We start from the raw sequence: 21,116 nt of genomic DNA on the forward strand, positions 1-21,116 counted from the left end.
GACTCGCAAGTGGCACTTTTGCAACCCATCCTGGAACAGCAAAATAGACATCTGTCTCGTGCCCTGGCTTCCAGCTCTGTGCACAGAACAACAAGGCAGTGCCCATGAGACCACACTTAGCACCAGCAAGATGGGTGAAGCACCAGAGATGCCACATGGGTGGGAAAAAAAAAAAAGTCCCGTTTCTCCTGATACGACAGCGGGAGCTAGTCATCTATCCAGATGGAGAGGAGAGAGAGAGAGGTCAGGACGTGTCGGGAAACAGAAGTGTCCCAGACTGCCCCTACACAACAGGCCCCGAGTCCTCCTACATTTTTTTTCTACCTTGCCTTTTCCAGTTGTACCTCTTCCTCCATCAGCATCTATCCCCAGAGCATTGGTGGACGCTGTGGCTCATTCCCACCAGTCTTTGCAGATGGTCTCGGTACACAGCAGGCACCTCTCCTCCAGTGCCCCAGACATTACAGTGTCAGAGTTCCCCTGGCAAGGTGCAGGAAGGGAGGGACCGTGTCCTCAACAAGGCATGCACTGATAAGGAATATTCACGATTTCTCTTTTTTATATATAGAGCTGTATGTAAATAGCATCGGGGTCTGCTTCTGCAGTTGGAATTCCAAAGGGCTTCCCCAGTCCCGTTCCGTCTCTGCTATTGCTACGGGCGCCGTCTTTGTTCTCCACTTCCTTCTCGAAGTGGCGACGCGGCCGTTCAAGCTCTGGGCTCCCCCTCGGGAAAACGGGAACCAGCTTTCTCCAAGGACACAGGGTTTTCACCAACCTGCAGAAACAAACATGGGCGTTTTGGTCACTGCTGGGGTGACGTCACTGCAGCCCAGCCAGGGCAGGCCTCCGCACAGTCAGCCCAGGATGCTGGGGTTGGGGGGAGGAGTAGGGGGGACTGCTAGAAGCCATGCACTGATGTGGAGGAGGACCCCCCAAAACTGGTCTTACTGCACCCCTCCCCCAGAGCTCTGTCCCTAGAGCAGCCTTCCCTAGATAGACATTTGTGCCGTGGGCGTTTGGCACAGCAGTTAAGCCCCTCCTTGGGATGCCCCCAAGCCACATAGGAGTGTCTGGGCTGGAGTCTCTGTTATGCTTCTGGTCCAGCTTCCTGCTAATGCGCGCCCTGAGAGGCAGCAGGCGATGGCTCAGGTACCTGGGTCCCTGCCACCCAAGTGGGAGATCTGGGTTGAGTTCCCAGCTCCTGGCTTCAGCCTGGCCCAGCCTGGGCTGTTGTGGACATCTGGAGTGTGAACCAGGGAATGGAAGATCTCTGTCTGTTTGTCTGTGTGTCTGTCTGCTTCTCTTTCTCTGTCTCTCTGCCTTTCAAATAAAGAATAAAATAGACATTTGCACACACACACGCACACACACACACACACTGTTCTCAAACCTAGATATTTGCTAGGTGTCCTCTGCATTCATACTAGGGGCTCTAGAGCTACACTGCTTCCTGCTCCTCCAGACTAGGACGAGAACTTCACCTGCTCACTTCCTACCAAGTTCAAGGCAGAGGCACAGCACAGTCTGCTCTCTTCATCCATTCATTCACTCATTCATTGCCCCATTCATTCATTCCAAACATGCCAGGCACTGCACAGGTGCTCCACATCCAGTGACGTAATTCCTGCCTTTGTTGGCCTCAGAGACCCACAGAGGGTAACGGAAGAAACTGACAGTGAAGAGCATCTGGGGAGACAGGGGCCGCAGGCGCCCTGGGAGGGGCAGTTTCTGGGGCCCCCGAGAGTCAGAGAAGTCTCCTGAGAGAAAGAGGTGCCAGGGAAGGAGCCAGGCTAAGGAGACGAGGCAGTGCAGGCAGGGCAGAGGAGAGGGTGCACCTGAAGCAGAGACTCCAACGTGAGTGCTCGCAGCAGCAGGATGGGCACGAGCCTGAGAGGGCAAACAATGCAACTGTCCGTCCAGTGGTGCACGGATGGAATATTACTCAGCCATCAAAAAGAGAGGAGCGTTGGCACTCACTGCAGCAGGATGACCCCTGAAGACGTGATGCTAAGTGAGAGAAGCCAGGCGCAAAAGGACAAAGATGTGTGGGTGCCTTTTAGGAAAGTGCACAACAGACATGTTCAGGGACAGGAAGGAGAATGAGGACAGAGGCCTGGGGCTGGGCAAAATGGGAACCAGGGAGGGTGCCTGCTAAAGGAGGCGGTTTCTTTTGGGAAAATGAGACTATTCTGGAGTTGATTGGGGGATGGTTACACAAGCCTAAGAACAGATGAAAAAACACCAGCTGGTACAATTCAAAGGGTGGATTTTATGGTTACAATTTAATGGGGGGGAGATAGGATTTGACACATTACTCTCATGCAGGTCTAAGAATGATACAAACCAAGTGGTGTGGGAGAGCGATCACTTTAATACTTCCAGGTTGGAAAAAGTCCAAGATGTAGGAGCTCTAAGAACGGTTATCAGGAGGTTCCTCCTGCTTCTGGCTGGGTTTGACCAACAGGAGGCGCCAATGGGCAACCGAGATCCCAGGATCTATTCCCCAGCTGCCTTCCGCTGGGCGCAGATCGGCCATGGTTGCTGCACAGTCACTCCGGGGCACCGACTGCACCTCCAGGTCCTACTCCCCGAGCCCTGCCCCTTCAGGCCTTGGGCGGGGGGGTGCGGCACCCCTGCACTGCAGCCTGGGGTGCTGCATCATCCCTCGCTGGGCTCCTAAGCCCTGCCCATGTCTTTGCCTTTGACCCTTTACTGTTAAACTCTCCTCTGATTGCTCAGCTTGAGGTTACTCTGCCCGGTTCATCTGACTGCATGAACAAGACGAGTCACAAACGCAAGGACCCAAATCGATGTTAGCTGACCGTCACAAGGATCCAACTCAATGACTTCAAACCTTTTGCTTATGACCTGCTTTGGTGGAGGCCAAAGACCTCTGCAGCCTGCCCAGGCCAGAGGTCCCCTTCCATCCTGTTAGGCATAGTAGGAGCTCTGTCTACATAGCCTGATTCAAATTGGACTGGATAAAAGTCATCAGTCAGCTCCACTGAGAAGTGCATTCTATTTTGTTAAAACCAGCTTTGATGGCTCTTAAACACACTTAGTCAGTGTCCAGCCTACAGAATGAAGGCAGTGCAACCCTGCAGCATTATCTCCGGATAATTATGCTGCCCTAAGAAGAAGGAAGGGAGAGAAAGCACAATTAAGCACCTTCTGCATGCCATCATCGCCTGTTGGCTTTGTGCTAAGCAGCGATCCCTGCACTGGAGAAGGCCAGGCACCTGCTGTCGCTTTGCCCCTAGTCTTACTGAAGACATGGCATGACACAGGCCAGTCCCAGCAGTGACCACTGTCCCAAGGTGTGTTGAAAGCCCAGAAGCCAGGATGGAGTTTCGTTCACTAGGGAGGCTTCAGAGAGAAGGCAGATTTGAAGAGACACACATCTATATGTTGTCTATACTGGGAAGGAGAAGAGGTCACTTTTTTGCAGGGGGTGGGGGGAAAGGGGAAGGACCTAAGGAAGATGGAGGTCAGTGGCAAGTGTGGCTGGAACGGGGGCCCTGCCGGGCAGGGAGCCACGTCAGAAGGTGGCAGGGACTGAGGCTGTGTCAGATCCATTAGCTGAATGCAGGTGACGCAGGAAGAATCACATGGCTCCAGGAGACATGGGAGAAGCCATTTTAAATGCTGTGCTGACTGCATTCACGAAAATAATGCCATCTTTTTGCAAATTCGGGGCAGCCAGCAGCCACGTTTCCTACTCTGACTCCCTGAGCCCTCAGTGCGTCTCCCTGAGAATTCCTTGGGGCCGCTCAATGGACAAATTCCCCAACCCACTGACGTCTTGGTTACAGACTGGCATCCACGGTGAACCACAAGCACCAGAAATGCACACTTGTGCCCACCACGACCCCGTGTGTGTTCCCGCGCAGTGGGTGTCACGTCACCAGGTCCCACCATGAAGGGTGGGCTGCTGGGCACCTTAGGCTAAGGGATCTAGTCTACAGAAGTGGCCACCTAAGTGGGCTCCAGAATGTGCCCTCAGGTTTGACTTGTAACAATGTGTCCATCGACAGAAGACTTGTAACAATGTGTCCATCGACAGAAGACTGGATGAACACAGGAAGCTCCATGCTTATTAGAAGGACACAGATGGAAAGGAGCCGAGACAGAACAAGGGCTATGATTTCTGAACTGAAGACAGCAAATGGCCAAACAGCCCGATCTCACCCCCATTTCCTTTCATGAATGTGTCTATACAGAAGGGACTTTAGAAATGGAATGAGCCGGCGCTGCGGCTCACCAGGCTAATCCTCCGCCTAGCGGCGCCGGCACACCGGGTTCTTGTCCCGGTCGGAGCGCCGGATTCTGTCCCGGTTGCCCCTCTTCCAGGCCAGCTCTCTGCTGTGGCCAGGGAGTGCAGTGGAGGATGGCCCAGGTGCTTGGGCCCTGCACCCCATGGGAGACCAGGAAAAGCACCTGGCTCCTGGCTCCTGCCATCGAATCAGCGCGGTGCGCCGGCTGCAGCACACCGGCCGCGGCGGCCATTGGAGGGTGAACCAACGGCAAAGGAAGACCTTTCTCTCTGTCTCTCTCTCTCACTGTCCACTCTGCCTGTCAAAAAAAAAAAAAAAAAAAAGAAATGGAATGAAAAATGAGTTCATATTGGTACAAAACTTTGAAATGCAGGCATATGACAGTCATCAAAAAGTTCATGAAAACTGTGTTGTGCGTGGATTTCACATTTTTTTGCCCCAAAATAAACCTATCTTTTGATTCTATTTTCCCCAGAACTTTTGAAGTACCTTGTGCACGCTCATGCACACCTGTGCACACACAGACACATCTACACACAGGTTAAGTGATCTTTATTCCAAATGCTTGGGACCAGAAGTATTTGGGATTTTTGGCATTTTGGAATATTTGCATGTACAAAATGACATGTTTTGTGGGAGGGGACCCAAGCCTAAATGCTAAATTCTTTTATTTTTGTTAGATTTATTTATTTATTATTGAAAAGGCAGAGTGACAGAAAGAGATCTTCCGTTCTCTGGTTCATTCCCTAAATGGCTGTAACAGCCAGGGCTGGGCCAGACCGAAGCCAGGAGCCTGAAATGCCATCCGGGTCTCCCACATGGGTGCAGGGGCCCAAACACTCGGGCCATCTTCCACTGCCTTCCCTGTAGGATTAGCAGGGAGCTGGAATGGAAGTGGAGCAGCCAGCACTTGGACCAGGTAGTTCATTACAGTTAAAAAAAAAAAAATGGACTTGTAATATAAGGCTTCAATTTTTTCTTGTTTAAAAAATACCTTTCTTTGCTCTTATGTCTGCATGTGATAAGCTACAAATTTAAACAACAGAGAAGGTCAAACAACTGCAGCCTAAGCCCCACTCCGGAGCAGCCGGTGCTAACAGCCAATTGTGCAGCCTCCCAGAGTATTTTCCTGTGTGTTTACAAACACTTGGTAGCTTTCTTTGCTTCTTACATTTCTTTCTACTTACTTGAAAGGCAGAGAGACAGTGAGACAGACAGAGATCCTCTATCAGCTGGTTCACTCCCCAAATGTCCAAGATAACTGAGACCAGGCCAGGCTAAAGCTAGGAACCAGGAACTTAGTCCGGTGTGGGTGGGAGAGACGTGGGTACTGGAGCCATCACCTGCCGCCTCCCAGGCTGTGCATGAGCAGGAAGTGGGAACGGAGCAGGGATTCAAACCCGGGCACTCAGATACGAGATTCAGGGCACCCGGCGTCTTGACGGCTGCACCAAATCCTTCCCCTCCTCCTTTCTTCTTTTCTGAATGTGATGTCCCCAGAGCCCAGCACACAGTAGGTGCTCAACTCGCTGTCTGCTGAGTGTCACGGGTGAGGCAAGGTGCAGCCTCCCACGCTCCCGTCTTCCTTCTTGACTCAGAAGTGCCAGGAATACCAGCAGGCCTAGTGCCTGAGCCCAGGAGCCAAACATTCCAGGTTGATTCCTAGAGGGACTAAGATCGCACTGGCCAGGTCACCACTCAAATCCCCATCTGGGTAGCTCATACCAGCCAGCTGGGAAGCCTGGTCCAGAGGAGACGGCGCCAAGGGGACCAAAAAAACAGGTGGCATCTTTTGGTATGTGAGAAAGAGGCCATTTGGAAGCTTCTGGAAGAAGTTTCCTGCCCTTGGCCCAGCCCCTGGCTAGCAGTAAATATCTATCAGTGCTATCAAGTGAGTTTTTTTTTAATCTAAAAATGTTGTCAGTTAACTTATTTGAGAGAATGACAGAGCTCCCAAGTGTTGGTTCACTCTCCAAATACCCACAGCAGAGCAGGGCCAAAGTCAGGTGCTTGGGAGCTCCATCTAGGTCTCCCATGGCGGGGGGGCGGGGGGGACCAGGAACCCAGATACCTGAGCCCTCCCCTGCTGCCTCCACAGATTCACAGTAGCCGGAAGCTGGACTCAGGAGCCAGAGCCCAGCGTTGAACCCAGGCACTCGGCTACAGGATGTGGGCAAGGTAAGCACTGGGCCAAAGGCCCACCCCCGTGAGTGGTTGCTGATGACCGAGCGTATGGGGAGAGAGCCAGGAACTCCCCACTACACCCACGATGAGGGTGTGGCTGGTGGATCTGGAGCACCACGCAAGTAAACAGCTCAGCACCCACGAGGAGAGCCTTGCCTGCAGGATTTTCATGTTACGTAGCGTGAGAGGTCTCCCAAAAGCTCAGGTGTGTGATGAGAAAGCCACACGGAAATAAGCCCATCCTTCAATTCTGTTCCCCCCCAACTTCCTGAAGTACCTTCATCCACACCTCCGTCCATCAGGCGATGTGACCCCTGGGAATTCCCCCTTCCGTTGCCAAGGTTTCCGAACTAGAATGTCAGCGGATGCCTGCTCTGTGGGACATCCCAGTGCAGGGATACAGGGAAGGGCAAAGAGCCGTGGGGTGGTTTGTGCCCCCCTGGGGCCCTATGTGCCCTCTCAGAAAATGGGGGTGGGTGTCAGTGTCCCTCCAGGGCAGGTGACCAAACAAGGAACCCACAGCCCACCCCAGCACCAGAACACCACACGACCATGGAAAGGGGTGATGAAGACCTTTCTGTGTTGACGTGGGACGCTCTCAATGACCTATTTTGAGTCGAGCAAAAACAGGTAACGAAGTCACATGCACCGTGCGAGCTCACTTGTTTACGCAGGATACGTGTCGGGGTGTGGCTGTGCCCCAAGGGAGGTCTGCTAGGGTGGTCCCGGAAATCGAGGGTCATGGACTGAAATGCACTGGGCCCTGTTAAGTGCACCTGGGGGACCTGGGAGTGGCTGTGTCTTGTCCAAAGTGGTCCCTGGCCCCATCTCCCGCCCACTGCTGCCACAGTGGGAATGTTGCCAGATCTCAGGAAATATCGGAAATCCAGGCTTCTACATAGGAATGCCTGGTTTAAGTGTTGAGGGGGAAAATATGGAAGTCAAACAAGAGTCAGCAGCTGGCCAGGGCCAGATAGAGCCTGGAGACCACCTGTTTTCAGCCCCTGCCTTCGACGCCCAAATACTGGTAGCATCAGCTGGCAGCTAAGCTAACCCCTCAGTGGCTTCTGCTCAGCTTCAGCTTCTCCACGTGCTCCGTGAAGGACTTGGACTTGATGATCTCTCAGCCCCTTGCAGGGATGGCCATTTGGTACAACAGGTTAAGCTACCACTTGAGATGCCCACATCCCGTACTGGAATCCTTCGGTTCAAGTCCTGGCTCCACTCTCCACTCAGCTTCCTACTGGTGTGCACCCTGGGAGGCAGGAGGTAATGGCTCAAGAACTTGGGTCCCTGCCACCAGGTAGGGGACCTGCATGCAGTTCCAGCTTTCTGGCTTCGGCCCGGCCCTGCCTTGGCTGTTGTGAGCATTTTGGAGAATACGCCAGCAGATGGGAGATTCTCTCATTCTCTCTCTCTCTCTGTTTCTGTCCCTCTGTCCCTCTCTCTGTCTCTCTCTCCATCTCTCTCTCTTTGCTTGTGAAATGAATAAAATAAATGCATAGTCTTGTCCAGCTCTGGTTATGTTTCTGGAACAATGATGACCTTTTGGGGGTCATGGACCTTTTGTGAGTTAAAACAAAACCATGGCTTCTCCCTCAAGGGGTAAGGAGCAGAGGGGTATGAAGCCCCCCAATATGACTGATCTAATTTATGGGCGTTCACAATTACCCAAAGCCTCCCCCACACATTCATTCCTTCACTCATTCATACATCATTCATTCAGTAGGTAATGCACGCCTGATCCGCCGGTCTGCACGCTCCAGAGCTGGGATACAGTGAAGGGCAGAGGCGCGGTGGTTTGTGCCCTGTGGGACCAGAGGCCAGTGCTGACCAGGTTAGGAACTTCCTGCCTGGCAGTTCCCCGGGCCCTGGTGGAGTGGCTGAATCGCATTTCCGGGAAGGCATAGATTTTGGGAGTCAATTTAGCAACCACAGTGACCACATGCTCAGAAAAGCCCCTTCTACGCCATGGATGGGGCGCACGGACTGAACTCTGCACCCAGAACTGCCACACACAGCCCACACTACTCACACTCCTCTGAACATCAGAGGCGTGGCTTCTCCTGTTACTGCAGAGCTCCGGCCCAGCTACAGAGACCAGGCAGGGTTAGTTCACTCTGTCACTCACAAGTAGACAGGGCCAGCTCTGGGCCGGGCCCTTTACCCATAACACCCCTCCAGTGTGGATGCTGTTCTTCTTCTCAGCTCACAGAGGGGGGAAACTGAGGCTCAGGGGTCACAAACTGACAAATGGCAGGTGGAGACCTTATCTGAATGTTGGCCTGACTGCAAAATTCATACCGCCTCTACCAACCGGCCTACCGCCACATAAAATATGGAAGAATCTGAGAGACAGCTACCAGGAGTTACATCTTATGACTTAACCTTTATATAAATTTTAAGAAGTTACAAGAAGAAAAAATAGGGAATAAACCCACTGATGTTTCCATAAATTCCCAGTTCTGATGTAGAGATGGTTCAGGTAAGCTGAAATTAGGCAGTGTTTATTGTGCTGCTCTGACTGCCCAAACCCAACAAACGTCACCTTTGCAGAACTAGAAATGGATGTGAGAGCTCCACTCAGAAATAATTCTGACTCAACAATTAGGCCCCATGGTGTGACAACGCAGTAACGTATCATAAGTCTGGCTGCCTCTGAAAATGGTAGCTAGGAGTGGACATTTAGCTAGCAGTGAGGATGCCACTGTGACCCTGCAGCCTGTAACAGAATGCCTCACTTCCAGGCCTGCTTCTGGCTCCTGACTCCAGCTTCCTGCCAGTGTAGACCCTGGGAAGCAGCAGGCAATGACTCAAGTACTTGGGTCCCTGCCACCCACATGGGAAACCTGCACTGAGTTCCTGGTTCTGGGTTCTGCCAGACCCGGGCAAGGACTGGGCCCCTGTGGGCATCTGGGGAGTGAGCCAGTGGAAAGAATCTCTCTCTCTCTCTCTCTCTCTCTCTAATTATTAAATAAGAAAAAAAAATCTACAAGATGCAGTTATTGGTCGGCGCCGCAGCTCACTAGGCTAATCCTCCGCCTGTGGCGCCGGCACCCCGGGTTCTAGTCCTGGTCCGGGCACCGGATTCTGTCCCGGTTGCCCCTCTTCCAGGCCAGCTCTCTGCTGTGGCCAGGGAGTGCAGTGGAGGATGGCCCAAGTGCTTGGGCCCTGCACCCCATGGGAGACCAGGAGAAGCACCTGGCTCCTGGCTTCGGATCAGCGCAGTGGGCCAGCCGCGGCGGCCATTGGAGGGTGAACCAACGGCAAAGGAAGACCTTTCTCTCTCTCTCTCTCTCTCTCACTGTCCACTCTGCCTGTTGAAAAAAAAAATGCAGTTATCCACAAGGATGCTCTGGACCATGTTGGAAGCCATCTAAATACCCAGCAGTTGTGCTGTTGAGACCTCCTGGAAGCTACAGTGAAGGGACAGAACAGGGTGGTTCTGCCGTGGTGGAACGAAGGGAGCCCTAGAATCAGAGACATCTTGTTTGAAATCATGGTTTAGCCATTTATCACATTAGTAACTTTGGGCTAAAAACATCTGTGAGCAGAATTTTCTTTTTGTTTGAACGGCAGAGAGACACAGATAGGCAAGCAGTCAAACAGAGAGCTCCCATTTCCTGGTTCACTCCCCAAATGCCTCCAACAGGCAAAGTTGGTCTAGGCCAAAGCCAGGGTCTGGGCCGAGCTGAAGCCAGGAATAAGTACCCAACAGTTGTGGGTCAGGAATGCCGGTGATGCAACAGCCAAATAACACAGCGCAGGCAGCCTCTACAAAGCACCAAGAAATGTCCATGATGTATCACAAAAGTCAGGCTACCAGTAATATATTTAGAGTGATTCCATTTGCTAATGTCCCTGTCCAGGCATTTTTTTTTAAGTGGAAAGAAATATACCAAAATGTTAACAATGAGTAATGGGATAAAAACAATCCACTTCAATTTTCTTTCCAATTTTAAATATAGATCTTTATATTAGGGAAACTAGACAAGCGTATATATCTTATCATTAATATGACTTTGAAGTAGAATTTGTTGTCTCTTAAAAAAAAAAAAAAGTGCATCCAGGAAGCTGCCTTCCTGTGGAGCTGCCGTTTAGCCCACAGAAAAGACTGGCTTTCTCACAGGTAGCACTGAGCCCTCCCTGCCCAGAGGCAGGTGCACAAGAACAAGTCTTCTCTGTGGCTCTGCTAACTTGGCAACGTCTGCTTAGGGAATTTGCAAGTTCCTAGGAAGCATTTCGCAGGGAAATGGGGGTCAGAGAAGACACGTGGAGGCATCAGGGCCCCACACTTCTCGTCCAGCTGCAGAAAGGAAGCACCTCACGAAGGGCGATCGACTCGAGTTGGGAAACCCCTGGGGATGGATCTGGAGGAAGCGTCGAAGGAGCTCTCTGGTCTGGACACAGGAGGCAAGCACAGAAATCTGCTACTCCGGTCCTCTGCTCAAAGCTGAACCACCTTCCTCGATGGGAAGTGAAATGACAGTTTTCTTTTGTCTTCTTTTTTAAAGATTTATTTCTTTGAAAGGCAGAGTTACTTAGAGAAAGAGAGAGAGAGAGAGAGAGAGAGAGAGAGAGAGAATCTTCCATCTTCTGATTAACTCTTCAAATAGCCACAATGGATAGGACTGGGCCAGGCCAAAGCCAGGAACCTGGAACTCCAACCGGGTCTCCCACGTGGGTGCAGGGGCCCAAGGACTTGGACCATCTTCTGCTGCTTTCCCAGGCAGATTAGCAGGGAGCTGAACTGGAAGTGGAGCAACTGGGACTCAAACCAGCACCCATATGGGATTCTGGCATTGCAGGCAGCGGCTTAACCCACTACACTACTGGACTCTACAATTTTCTTTTACTCAGCATTTTCCAAATACTTGACATTGACATTGTAATATTTTTTGTAACCAAGAAAAAAGTAATTTCATTCATTTATTTATTTTCATGTATTTGAAAGGCAGAGAGACTTCCATCTGCTGGTTCACTCCCCAAAGACACAACAGCCAAGACTGGGCCTTGCCAAAGCCATGAGCTAGGAACCCACTGCAGCTCTTACCTATGGGTGACAGGAACCCAAGCACTTGAGTCATCCCCTTTTTATCTCAGGGCATGCATTAGCAGGAACTGGAAGCAAAGGAGCTGGGGCTCAACCCAGGCCCTCCCAAGCAGCATCCTAATCACTATAGCAAACACCTGCCCCCTTACATTTTTTTAAGCTGACACATTGTATCTATGGATGGGACAGAGTACAACCATTCAATACATGCATACAATGTATAATGATAAATCAGGTTATTATCATTCCTGTCTTCCCAAGCATTTATTTTTTTCTCTGGGTTGGGAACTTTTCTAGTTACTTTGAAGCCTGTCGTCAATTGTTGGAGACCAGGGTTACCCTACAGTGCTACAAAACACCAGACCTAACCCCTCCTGAGTGTATTTTGGTACCCATTATCTACCCTCTTGGCATCACTGACTCCTTCCTCCCCTGATGAAAATTCTCAAGCAATGGAAAGCCACTCGGTGGCCACTATGTTCCCCGGCCCTAGGGCAGCTGTGAGCTACACAGAGGTCCTCTCTTGACAGGAGGCCGACTGGTTGCTTCTACTAAGAGGTTGGAGCAGGATCAAAGGCAGGTCCCGCTTTCTCTGAACCAGACTGAAGTGGGGATTTGTTCACCTCTGCCTCTGCCCCCTCCAGCACCAGGCTGCACTGCTTCTGCCCCCACACACAGTCTGCATTCTCCCCCACCAGTCCCCCAGACTTGCCTTCCCAGATCTGTGCATAGCTGGCTCCTTCCTGTCACTCAGTGCGGGGCTCCCTGGTGCCTCCCCAGCCCTCTCTGACTCCTGAATCCTGCAGGCCGGGAATCTTCCAGGCACTAGAGGGCTCTCTTTGTGCAAGCATCAGCTCCAGAAATGATCTCTGGGTACGACTGCATGATCCCGATGGGTACCACAATAGCTTCTGTCCCAAAGGCTATTCTAGAATCTTGCCACTTCCCCATAGATTGCAGTCCCACACAGCTCCCCTTAAATCTGGGCCAGCGTGGGGCTCGCTTCTGACCAAAGTGACTTGGTTAGCTGGGTCAGTCACTCCAAGAAGCTGCCACCCAGCTCTCCCAGCCACTGCTCCTGGGGCTCCAAACCACCAGCTACTCCAAGGCCTCCATGCTATGAGGAAGCCCAAGCCACAGGAAGAGCCTTGGATTGATTGACAGCCCCTGCTGGCTCTCCACAGCCAGACAGTAAAGGGATTGTCCCCAGCCTGTGACTCCAGCCTCCCGCCATCCAGGTGCAGACACATCACCCTTGGCAGCTCCCTATATTGCTAGCCCACAGAATGTAGGAGCATTGTGGGACAGATGCTCAAAGCCTCTAGGTTTTGGAGTCATTTGTTACACCATGAGAGCAACCAGGGCAGTACTGACTGTTGATCTCTTCCACTAAGATGTAGTCTCCCTGAGAGGGGAGGCTTCCAGATCTTGCTCCTTCCTGTATGCACAGTGCCCTGCACACAGTAGCCACTCAATAGGCAAGAGCTGAAAAAGGGAAAGAAGTTGGATTTGGGGAACCATAATAACTGCCTTGCAGAGCCTCCGACTGACTTGTTCATGCAGCATACAGCCACCGTGTGCTCACTGAGTAACCAGCGTGTCCCCAGCAGCTAAGGACACTGGGAAACCTGCCGTGCAGACACTGGCGATGAGCAGAGGAAGACAGAAGTCCCTGCCCCACCCTGCCCACCTCCCCAGCCCCCTTCTCAAAAGCCAGAGGTGCGGTTGCCAATGCACCCAGCCCACATCTGGGGCTGTGTTTAATTATCCCCCGCCTGCTTGCAGCTGGGCTCACACCCACAGCGCAGGCACGGTGTCCTGGCCTCTCCCTAGGCAAGTGATGACTCCAGACAGGGACCATGTGGCAGGAAGGCAGCCACGGCCCTGCACATCTGGCCCCTTCCCGGGAGGTGCCTCCCCAGCAGCTGGCCTCCTCGGGCTCCCAGCCGTCCCTGGGCCAAACAGAAGCCCAGGCTTTCAAGCTCTGAGAGAGAAAGTCCTCCTGGCAGAGGTGCAGCAGGCTGGGGGGTGGGGGGGGAGGCTGCAGGACGTGCCTCCAGGTTTAACCACTTAATCCCCAAAGTACCTGCCAAGAACCAGTTAGCATGTCTGGCCAGCCGGCCAGCCCGTCATTAACTCATTAAAGCAGGCTCCTGCCAGGCCCATTATCTTCCTTGCCGCTGACCACGCTGCCTCTTGGGCTTGCAGAGTCCCCCTCTCTCCCCTTCCCCTGGCCCCCTCTCCCAGGCAGATTCCCCGCCCCCTCCCAAAGCACACGTCTCCCCCCTCCCACTCCACCACCAGCCAGTGCACACCAGAAAGCGTCTTTTGTTCTTTGAGCACTGACTGGTTAAGTCACGCGCATCCCCAACCTCCCAGGAAAAGTGCCTCTCCCAGTGCATCACTGCCCCAACCTGTGGGTGCCACTGCAGCCGGTCCTCAGAGACAGAAACTCCAGTTCCAGTTCTGACTGCGAGATGAGGATGCCTCTGCCTCGATTGCCCATTTGTGATACCACCGATGGCGCTAACGCTTGGTGACATTGGAACCAAAGGCCGGGCACGACCCTGGACACTGGAAACACATGCACTCTTATCTTTCCCACCTCGAAGAGGACAGCTCCAGTTGATGTGCAGAAGAACAGAGAGAGACCAGGTCACACCCAAGGTCATGCTGCCAGCAAGAGGCTGGAACCTGAAGTCCAGTTCCCCTGGACTCCCACACCCACGCTCCTAACCATCACCCTACTTTGGCCTACCCGACCCTGATCTCCCAAGAGGGCAGGTAGGAATGGTGCGCAGTTGCCAGCGATGGAGAAAGAAAGGAACTAAATACGGGGTAATAATCTTGAAGTTCACGCTCACGCCACTTGTTTTGCTCCAGGAACTGTCAGTTTTCAGCGCATGCACTCATTCAACCCTCGGAAGACTCGCACCGTGTCCCCACTTTACATAGGGGAAAACTGAGTCTCGGGTGGTTTGTTTCTGGTCTGTTTGCTGTTTTGACTTCTGACAGGGCACTGCTGGCTCTCAACAGCAGCTCCAAAGCAAGTCTGTTTTACCTCTGATTCCTGCAGGCAGCTAAGCCCACCCTTCACGGCAAGGTGGGGACCCCCGCCCTACACGGCTGGCACAGGCCTCCTGGTCACTTCTAAAGTAGGCGTGGCCACCCGCGTTTCTCCCCAGGAGAGGAGAGGGCAGAGCTGCCTCCCTCCAACGCCGAACTCAGCCAATGAGCTTTTGCGCACGGGTTGCCTTTCACGTCTTCCTACCTGAATGGAGTTAGGAAAAAATGGGTTTCTCCCCGCCCCCCCCAAAGAAGCCACGAATCTGAGAAAGGCCTGAGCCTCTAGTACTCTGAGGTCAGGATGTGGGCGGCGGGGAGCGAGGTTCACCCTGGCGTGGGAGGGGACGCCGGCAGCCCCGACTCGGGGACCACACGCCGCGGGGGCGCAGGGAGGCTGTGCAGCACAGCTCCGGGAGAGTCCCGGGCCGCGCGCGGCGGCGCTGGACCGAAGCTGTGGGCGGCATCCTACGGTCAGGGCACGCGAGGCCGGAGCAGCCTCGAGGGTGTGGCCGCTGGGGATGCTGGGGGAGGGACCCAGCCGAGGGGCGGAGAGCCCTCGGGATCGGCCCGGCGGTCAAGTGGAGCCGGAACGCAGAACTAAGCAACTCTGGGGGCAGAAGCGGGGCAGGGATGGGGGTGGGGGAGCAGAATCAACTCTGTGGCGACAGTTACCTGCCCCCTAGCGGGTCTCCTCCCGCCCGCTCCGGGCTGTGCGGGCCCCCGCTTCCCAGATCCTCCCCCGCATCCCGGCGCGGAAAGGGGTCCCGGTGCGCTCGGCCAGCAGTCTCCCTGCTGGGGCCCGACACGCACCCCCACCCCCACGGGCACCAGCCACCCCGCACCGCCTGGTCCCCATACTCTCTAGGACCCGAGGAAGCCGCGTCCCGACGGGCCCCCGTGCTGTTTAGCTCCCTCTCGGTTCTGAGCGCTCCTGTTTCCCACTGGCTGCGAGCCGCCTCTGGCAGATTCTTCTGCCCCGCCCCGGTCCTAGCCTTCCCTCCTCATCGGGTCTCTCTTTAAACTTCCGTCTCCTCCCACCGTTTTTCTCTCTTTTCCCAAAGTCCACGCTTTGGGCTTCGACTTCCTTTTGCTCCCTAGGCTCCAACCCAAGTTTTGCTCCAGAGTGGGCAGTCCTAGCCTGGCCCTCCCGGACCAGGGACACCCTCGCCCCGCCCCGTCTTGGCTCTGGGAGGCAGGGAAGGCCGGGGAGAAGCGGATGGGACCTCCGGGAGCAGGGCGGAGCGCGCCCTAAAGCGCGCACTTGTCTTCACCAGCGCCCGGGCTTCGCGGGCCCACGCGACATCTGTCGCCCGCGCTCCCGGCTCACACCCTGCGCACCCCCGCAGCTCCCCCGGCGCTGCCACCCCCCACGCTCCGGCTGCCGCCTCTCCCCGCGGGCGCAGACGCTCGGGCCTCGCCCGCGGGCGCTGTGCCAGCTCGCTAAGGTGTGTGCGCCCCGCCAGGCTCGGCCGGGACTCGCGAGCGCGCGGCGTGGCGGGCCCAGGCATCCCAGGGCCTCTGCCATCCCCACCTCTGGTGCTCGCCTTCCACCTACGGTGGGGTCTGCCCGAACCTCTCCACCCTCATCCTCTGTCGCTTCACTACTCCAGAACCTGGAGAGAGGATCCTCACAATTGCGCTCTCCCAAAGCGCCAAGCACACAGCCAGGGCTCATGAACTTCTCTGGCTAAGGACTCGTACCTTTCTCCCACCGATGCCAAACAAATTAGGCACTCGATACTCACTTCCCATCTCCACCCCCGCGCAGCGCCCAGCAGACAGCAAGCTCTCAAAACGCCCCCTCCCTAAACAAAGCCCGGCATCCCGAGAGGAGCTCAATGAATGCTCCTGATTCAGGCTTCCCCTTGGAGGTTCCCTAAATCTCCAATCCCAGCCCTCGGCTGGGACATCTCATTGCAGCTACGCCGTGTGGGGACTAAGAGGCCAACCAGCTCCTCACTCCGGACAGCTTGCTGGAGAGGCCCGAAGTTGGCAGCGCGGAGCAAAACTGCAAAGTGCGCGGGCCTGGAGGAGATCAAGGCGAACAGCCAGAATCCTGGAGGCGGAGGAAGTGGCGCGGTGCGCTCTCAGGGCGCAAGACAGTGGGGATCCGAAACTGGGGACGTGGGTCTTACGGGGAAGGGGGTCGGGAGCAGAGGCGGCGGGAGGACAGGCGGCTTGGCAGAGGCCAGGGATTTGCCTTGAAACTGCGATGGGTGATTCTCTGGCTGGGTGGTGACTCCGTTCTCAAAGCAGGGGCACTTGGTACCTAAGTCGAGTGTCTACTTGTGGGGCTGGTGGGGGCTGCGGAGGCTCAAGTGCGCCAGATCCACCGCGCTGGAGGGAACCGCAGGATGAGCTCAAGGCGACGGACGGAAGCGGACAGAGAAGTGGCCCTGCCGCTCGGAAAGATATGGCAACCAAGATCCCTGCAAGGCAAGGGAGCAGAGGAAGAAGGGGAAGCGACGCTACGAAGCCCGAACTTGCCCCTCTCCCGCGCTCTGGCTCTCGCTCACTCGCTCGCGTACCTGTTGCTCGCTCCGGCTGGGTCTCGGCTCCGGCCCCACCAAGAAGCCCCGCGTTCCTACAAGTTCCGCCTGCCGAGCAGCCAGGCCGCCAGCGCCGCCACCTGCGCGGCCGCGCACAGCCAGGGCCAGTAGGTGGGGAGCGCGCCGGGCGCCGGCGCCCTCCGGCTCCGCGCGCGGCGCCGCCACATGGTGCGCTGGTGCAGCTCGTCGCCGAGTGCCTTGAGCCGGGCGGCGGTGAGCTGCGCGGCGGCCGAGCGCAGCCCCAGGCGGCCCGCGCTGCAGGCGCACACGGCCGGGGGGCCGCGGCCACGGTGCAGGGGGCACGGGCACATGACCGCTCGCCTCGCTCCCTCCGCGCGCTCCGGCCGCCCCTCGCCTCCTCTCCCTCCGGCCTCTGCGCCCGCCGCCGCTGCGCTCCAGCCGCCGGGGGCCTCCCCTGGACACCAAGTTTCTCCTTGTGTAGTGCGTTTGTTGTGCTGACGGAGCTATTATTAATTAAAGTGTCACATGGTGGATGGGGGCGGGGAGGGAGCGGAGAGGGGGGTTACATCATCCGGCCCCCGGGGGGGGGGGGGCTGCAGGCAGAAGAAACCGAGAGGTAACTTTTAACCCTAGCATCGCCGGCGGCGAGGGGGCGCGTGGTTTGGGAGAGGTGGGGCGCGCGACGCTGGGACGAGAGCAGGCGCCCCGCGGCGGAGAGCTTGGGCTTTGAGGGGTCTCGGGGGGGGGGCACCCCCGCGGAGACGAGGAGCGCGAGGGAGACGTTTTCTCCTTCCCCTCATCCTGATTTCAGCTCCAGTTCCGATTTGGCGGAGGCAGCAGGCTTGTTGGCCGCTGTGGATGAAGCGGATAGAAGAACTGGGCAGTACCGTTCAGAAACAACCCCCAGGCTGCTGTTCGGTTCTGGGGGAGGTGGGTGGATTCTAAGTCTGGCGGAAGGTCCAGAGGCAGCCCAGCCTGCTTCATTTCGGGTCCGCCTTGGCACCTGTACGCCTTTGGGTGTGAACACACACCCCCGCACGGCTCCGCCCGCAGCCTAGACCCTGCCGCGCGCCTGGAGCGCCGCTGGAACCCTGGAGGAGGGCGAGGGTGGGGACTGGAGGGGTCTGGCCAAGGTCGGGTGCGCGCACAGCTCCCGAACCCCGAAGACCCTCACAAGGGGCTTTCTGCATGGGAACTTGATTTTTGTCTGCTTTTTTGGTGATTTTTTTTCCCCTGCTGGGGTTAAAGTTGCTAGCAGAGACGTGCGCGGTGGAGACCCGAAGGGACCGGCGAAGGTAAGGGAGAGGGAGGGGGGGATGACTCTGGCCCTCCTCTTTCCTATCCTAGGGCGGTCGCTGTTCTCCTGCAGACTACAAAATGTGGTATTGTCACTCTCAGGAGTCTTTGGAGAACGAGACCTCTCCGGTCTTAAAGCATGGGGATTCAGGCCATTGGAGGCGCCGCGGCTCGGAGCCTGTGACCTGGAAGCTGTCCGGAGGCTCTCCTTTCCCTCCTTCCCACCAGCAGAGGTTTGCCAAGCTCTGAGGAGTCCTTTGGTGCCTTGGAAGAGCTACCTCAAGATCAGGAACTTAGCTCTGGGCTGGATGTGTCAGGCGGAGCCTGTCCTTGGCTTGTGGAGAAATGACAGAGGCCAGATCCCAGCTGGGCCATGTGCTCTCGGTGGCCTGTGCTCCCACCCAGCCCTGGTTCTCCTGCCCTTGACAATGGCCAACACTCACTGAGCATCTTCTAGGTCAGGTGCCCTGCAGATGGGCTCTTGCCTGGGCTACCCAAAGTGAATTTCACAACTATCCTAGTGAAGAAACTGAGGCACGACGGGGAAGGCCTGAGGGCGCAGCTCCCTAGTGAAAGGCGAAGCGTGCGTCTGGGTCTGCAGTAGGCTCTGAGCTGTTAACCATGGTTTTATACTGCCCCCTGTAATCTAGGAATAATAATACCTCCCTCCCAGGATTGGAGCAGAGATTAAATGAGAGAAATGTATGCCAAGCACCTGGCATGCGGCGGGCCTTGGATAAACCTTGCTTCTCTTTGCTTTTTGGCTAGATCCACTCCCCCATTCTCCTGGGACTCACCTCCTTAATCCCCGCTAGTCTTTGCAGGGGGGACCTGATCCATTGCCCGGGTGTACCGTTCCAAGAATGAAGATACAGTGTCTATTTAAAAAGCCCTTTGGATTTAAATCGAACAATCCCCCCCCTCCTTTTTAATCTGCACGCTTTTAACGGCTCACTTCATGGACATTAATTTTAATGGGACGATTATTACCCTGTTTGGATGCCTGCCCCCTCGAAATGCTGGGCTCCCAAGGTGGCGCTGGGTCGGGTCCCAGCAGCTTGGATGTTTTCTACAGCAGAGAGAGTGCAGGCTTGGCCACGGGGATGCAGCATTCAGCAGGAGAAGAGGATGATGGAGAAGTAGGGATAAGGCAAGACCTCCCTCTCCTAGCACCCTGCATCTGAGCGCCCCTCATCTGCTCGCACCAGAGTTCTCCTAGCCCACCCCACTGCTCACTCACTGGTGAACTTGGCCTTGAGATGTGGCATTGTGGAGCTTCCATTTCATTAACTGCAAAGTACAAATAATAATGGTAGCAACAGTCTCACAGGTTTGAGTAAGACCCTACCAGGGGCCGGTGCTGTGGCATAGTGAGTAAAGCCTCCTCCTGCAGTGCCAGCATCCCATATGGGTGCCAGATCGAGACCCGGCTGATCCACTTCCAATCCAGCTCTCTGCTATGGCCTGGGAAAGCAGTGGAAGATGGCCCAAGCCATCAAAGAAGGAGGTACTTTTAAGGAAGGAGAGAACTTCCACTTTGCTTATGGCCCTGACTAAATACTGATAGAGTTTGTGGACTCAAAAGGCTTCCATAGCCTTGGCAGCTCATGAAGAGCCTTGGGTGATTACTGACATCATAAATAATAGTGTCAATTGTTAAATCAACAGCAGGAGTCACTGTGCACTTACTCCCCATGTAGTACCTCTGTCCTTAACGAGTTATACTATGAGATTTGATGATAAAAATCAGTCTTCAAACACTACTTTATATGTTGTGTGTCTGTGAGGGTGCAAACTGTTGAAATCTTTACTTAGTATAGAGTTGATTTCTGTATATAAAGATAATTTAAAATGAATCTTAATGAAGAATGGGATGGGAGAGGGAGTAGGAGGTGGGATGTGAGTAGGGGTAGGAGGGTGGGTATGGGGGGGGAGAACCACTATAATCCAAAAGCTGTACCTATGAAATTTATATTTATTAAATAAAAGCTTCAAAAAAAAAAAAAAAAGATGGCCCAAGGCCCAAGTCCTTGGACCCCTGTACCTGTGTGGGAGACCCAGAAGAAGCTCCAGGCTCCTGGCTTCAGATGTGGCCAAATGGGGAGTGAACCAGCAGATGGAAGACCTCTCTCTCTCTCTCTCTCTCTTTCTCTCTCTCTCTCTGTGTAACTCTGACTTTCAAATAAATAAATAAGTCCTTAAAAAAAAAAAAAAAAAAACTCGAGCAGTAAACCCCTCAGGATGTGCCTGGCATAATCTGAGCATTTAGTACATGTTGGCTACAGTTATTATTTTTTATTTTTAAAAAGATTTTATTTATCTATTTGAAAGAAATACAGAGAGAGAGAAAAGGAGAAAGAGAGAGAGAGATATCTTCCATCCACTCATTCACTCCCCAAATGGCTGCAATGACCAGGGCTCGGCCAGGATGAAGCCAAGAGTCAAGAGCTTCATCCGGCTCTCCCACGTGGGTGCAGGAGCCCAAGCACTTGAGCCATCTTCCACTGCTTTCCCAGGTGCATTAGCAGGGAGCTGGATTGGAAGTGGAGCAGCCAGGATTCGAACTGGCGTCCATATGGGATTCTGGCATTGTGGGCAGAGGCTCAACCTTCTACGCCACAGAGCTGGCCCTAGTTAATATTTTTTTTTTGACAGGCAGAGTGGACAGTGAGAGAGAGAGAGAGACAGAGAGAAAGGTCTTCCTTTTCTGTTAGTTCACCCCCCAATGGCCAC

At 54.6% G+C, this 21,116-nt stretch overlaps 1 protein-coding gene and 1 long non-coding RNA gene across 2 annotated transcripts; one reads left to right on the forward strand and one right to left on the reverse strand.

Annotated features, from left to right (window-relative positions):
• Positions 1-307: 307 nt before the first annotated feature.
• On the reverse strand, positions 308-17,580 carry HRK (harakiri, BCL2 interacting protein). Its single transcript, XM_008272334.5, has 2 exons — positions 17,106-17,580; positions 308-775 (listed from the first exon to the last, which is right to left on the reverse strand). Exon 1 carries the CDS (start codon positions 17,435-17,437, stop codon positions 17,162-17,164), a length of 276 nt encoding a protein of 91 aa, XP_008270556.1. The 5' UTR covers positions 17,438-17,580; the 3' UTR covers positions 308-775; positions 17,106-17,161.
• A 683-nt stretch (positions 17,581-18,263) lies between these two features.
• Positions 18,264-20,146, forward strand: LOC149119840 (uncharacterized). Its single transcript, XR_016227223.1, has 2 exons — positions 18,264-18,382; positions 18,486-20,146. It is a non-coding gene; the product is annotated as an uncharacterized LOC149119840 (long non-coding RNA).
• The last annotated feature ends 970 nt before the right edge of the window (positions 20,147-21,116 follow it).

Source organism: Oryctolagus cuniculus, chromosome 21 (assembly GCF_051225735.1).
Source record: "Oryctolagus cuniculus isolate XC-2025 breed Fujian yellow rabbit chromosome 21, ASM5122573v1, whole genome shotgun sequence".
Lineage (NCBI taxonomy): Eukaryota > Metazoa > Chordata > Mammalia > Lagomorpha > Leporidae > Oryctolagus > Oryctolagus cuniculus.

Bases quoted from the DNA above. Each gene is read 5' to 3' on its own strand.
- HRK (XM_008272334.5), bottom strand. From the start codon at position 17,437: ATGTGCCCGTGCCCCCTGCACCGTGGCCGCGGCCCCCCGGCCGTGTGC.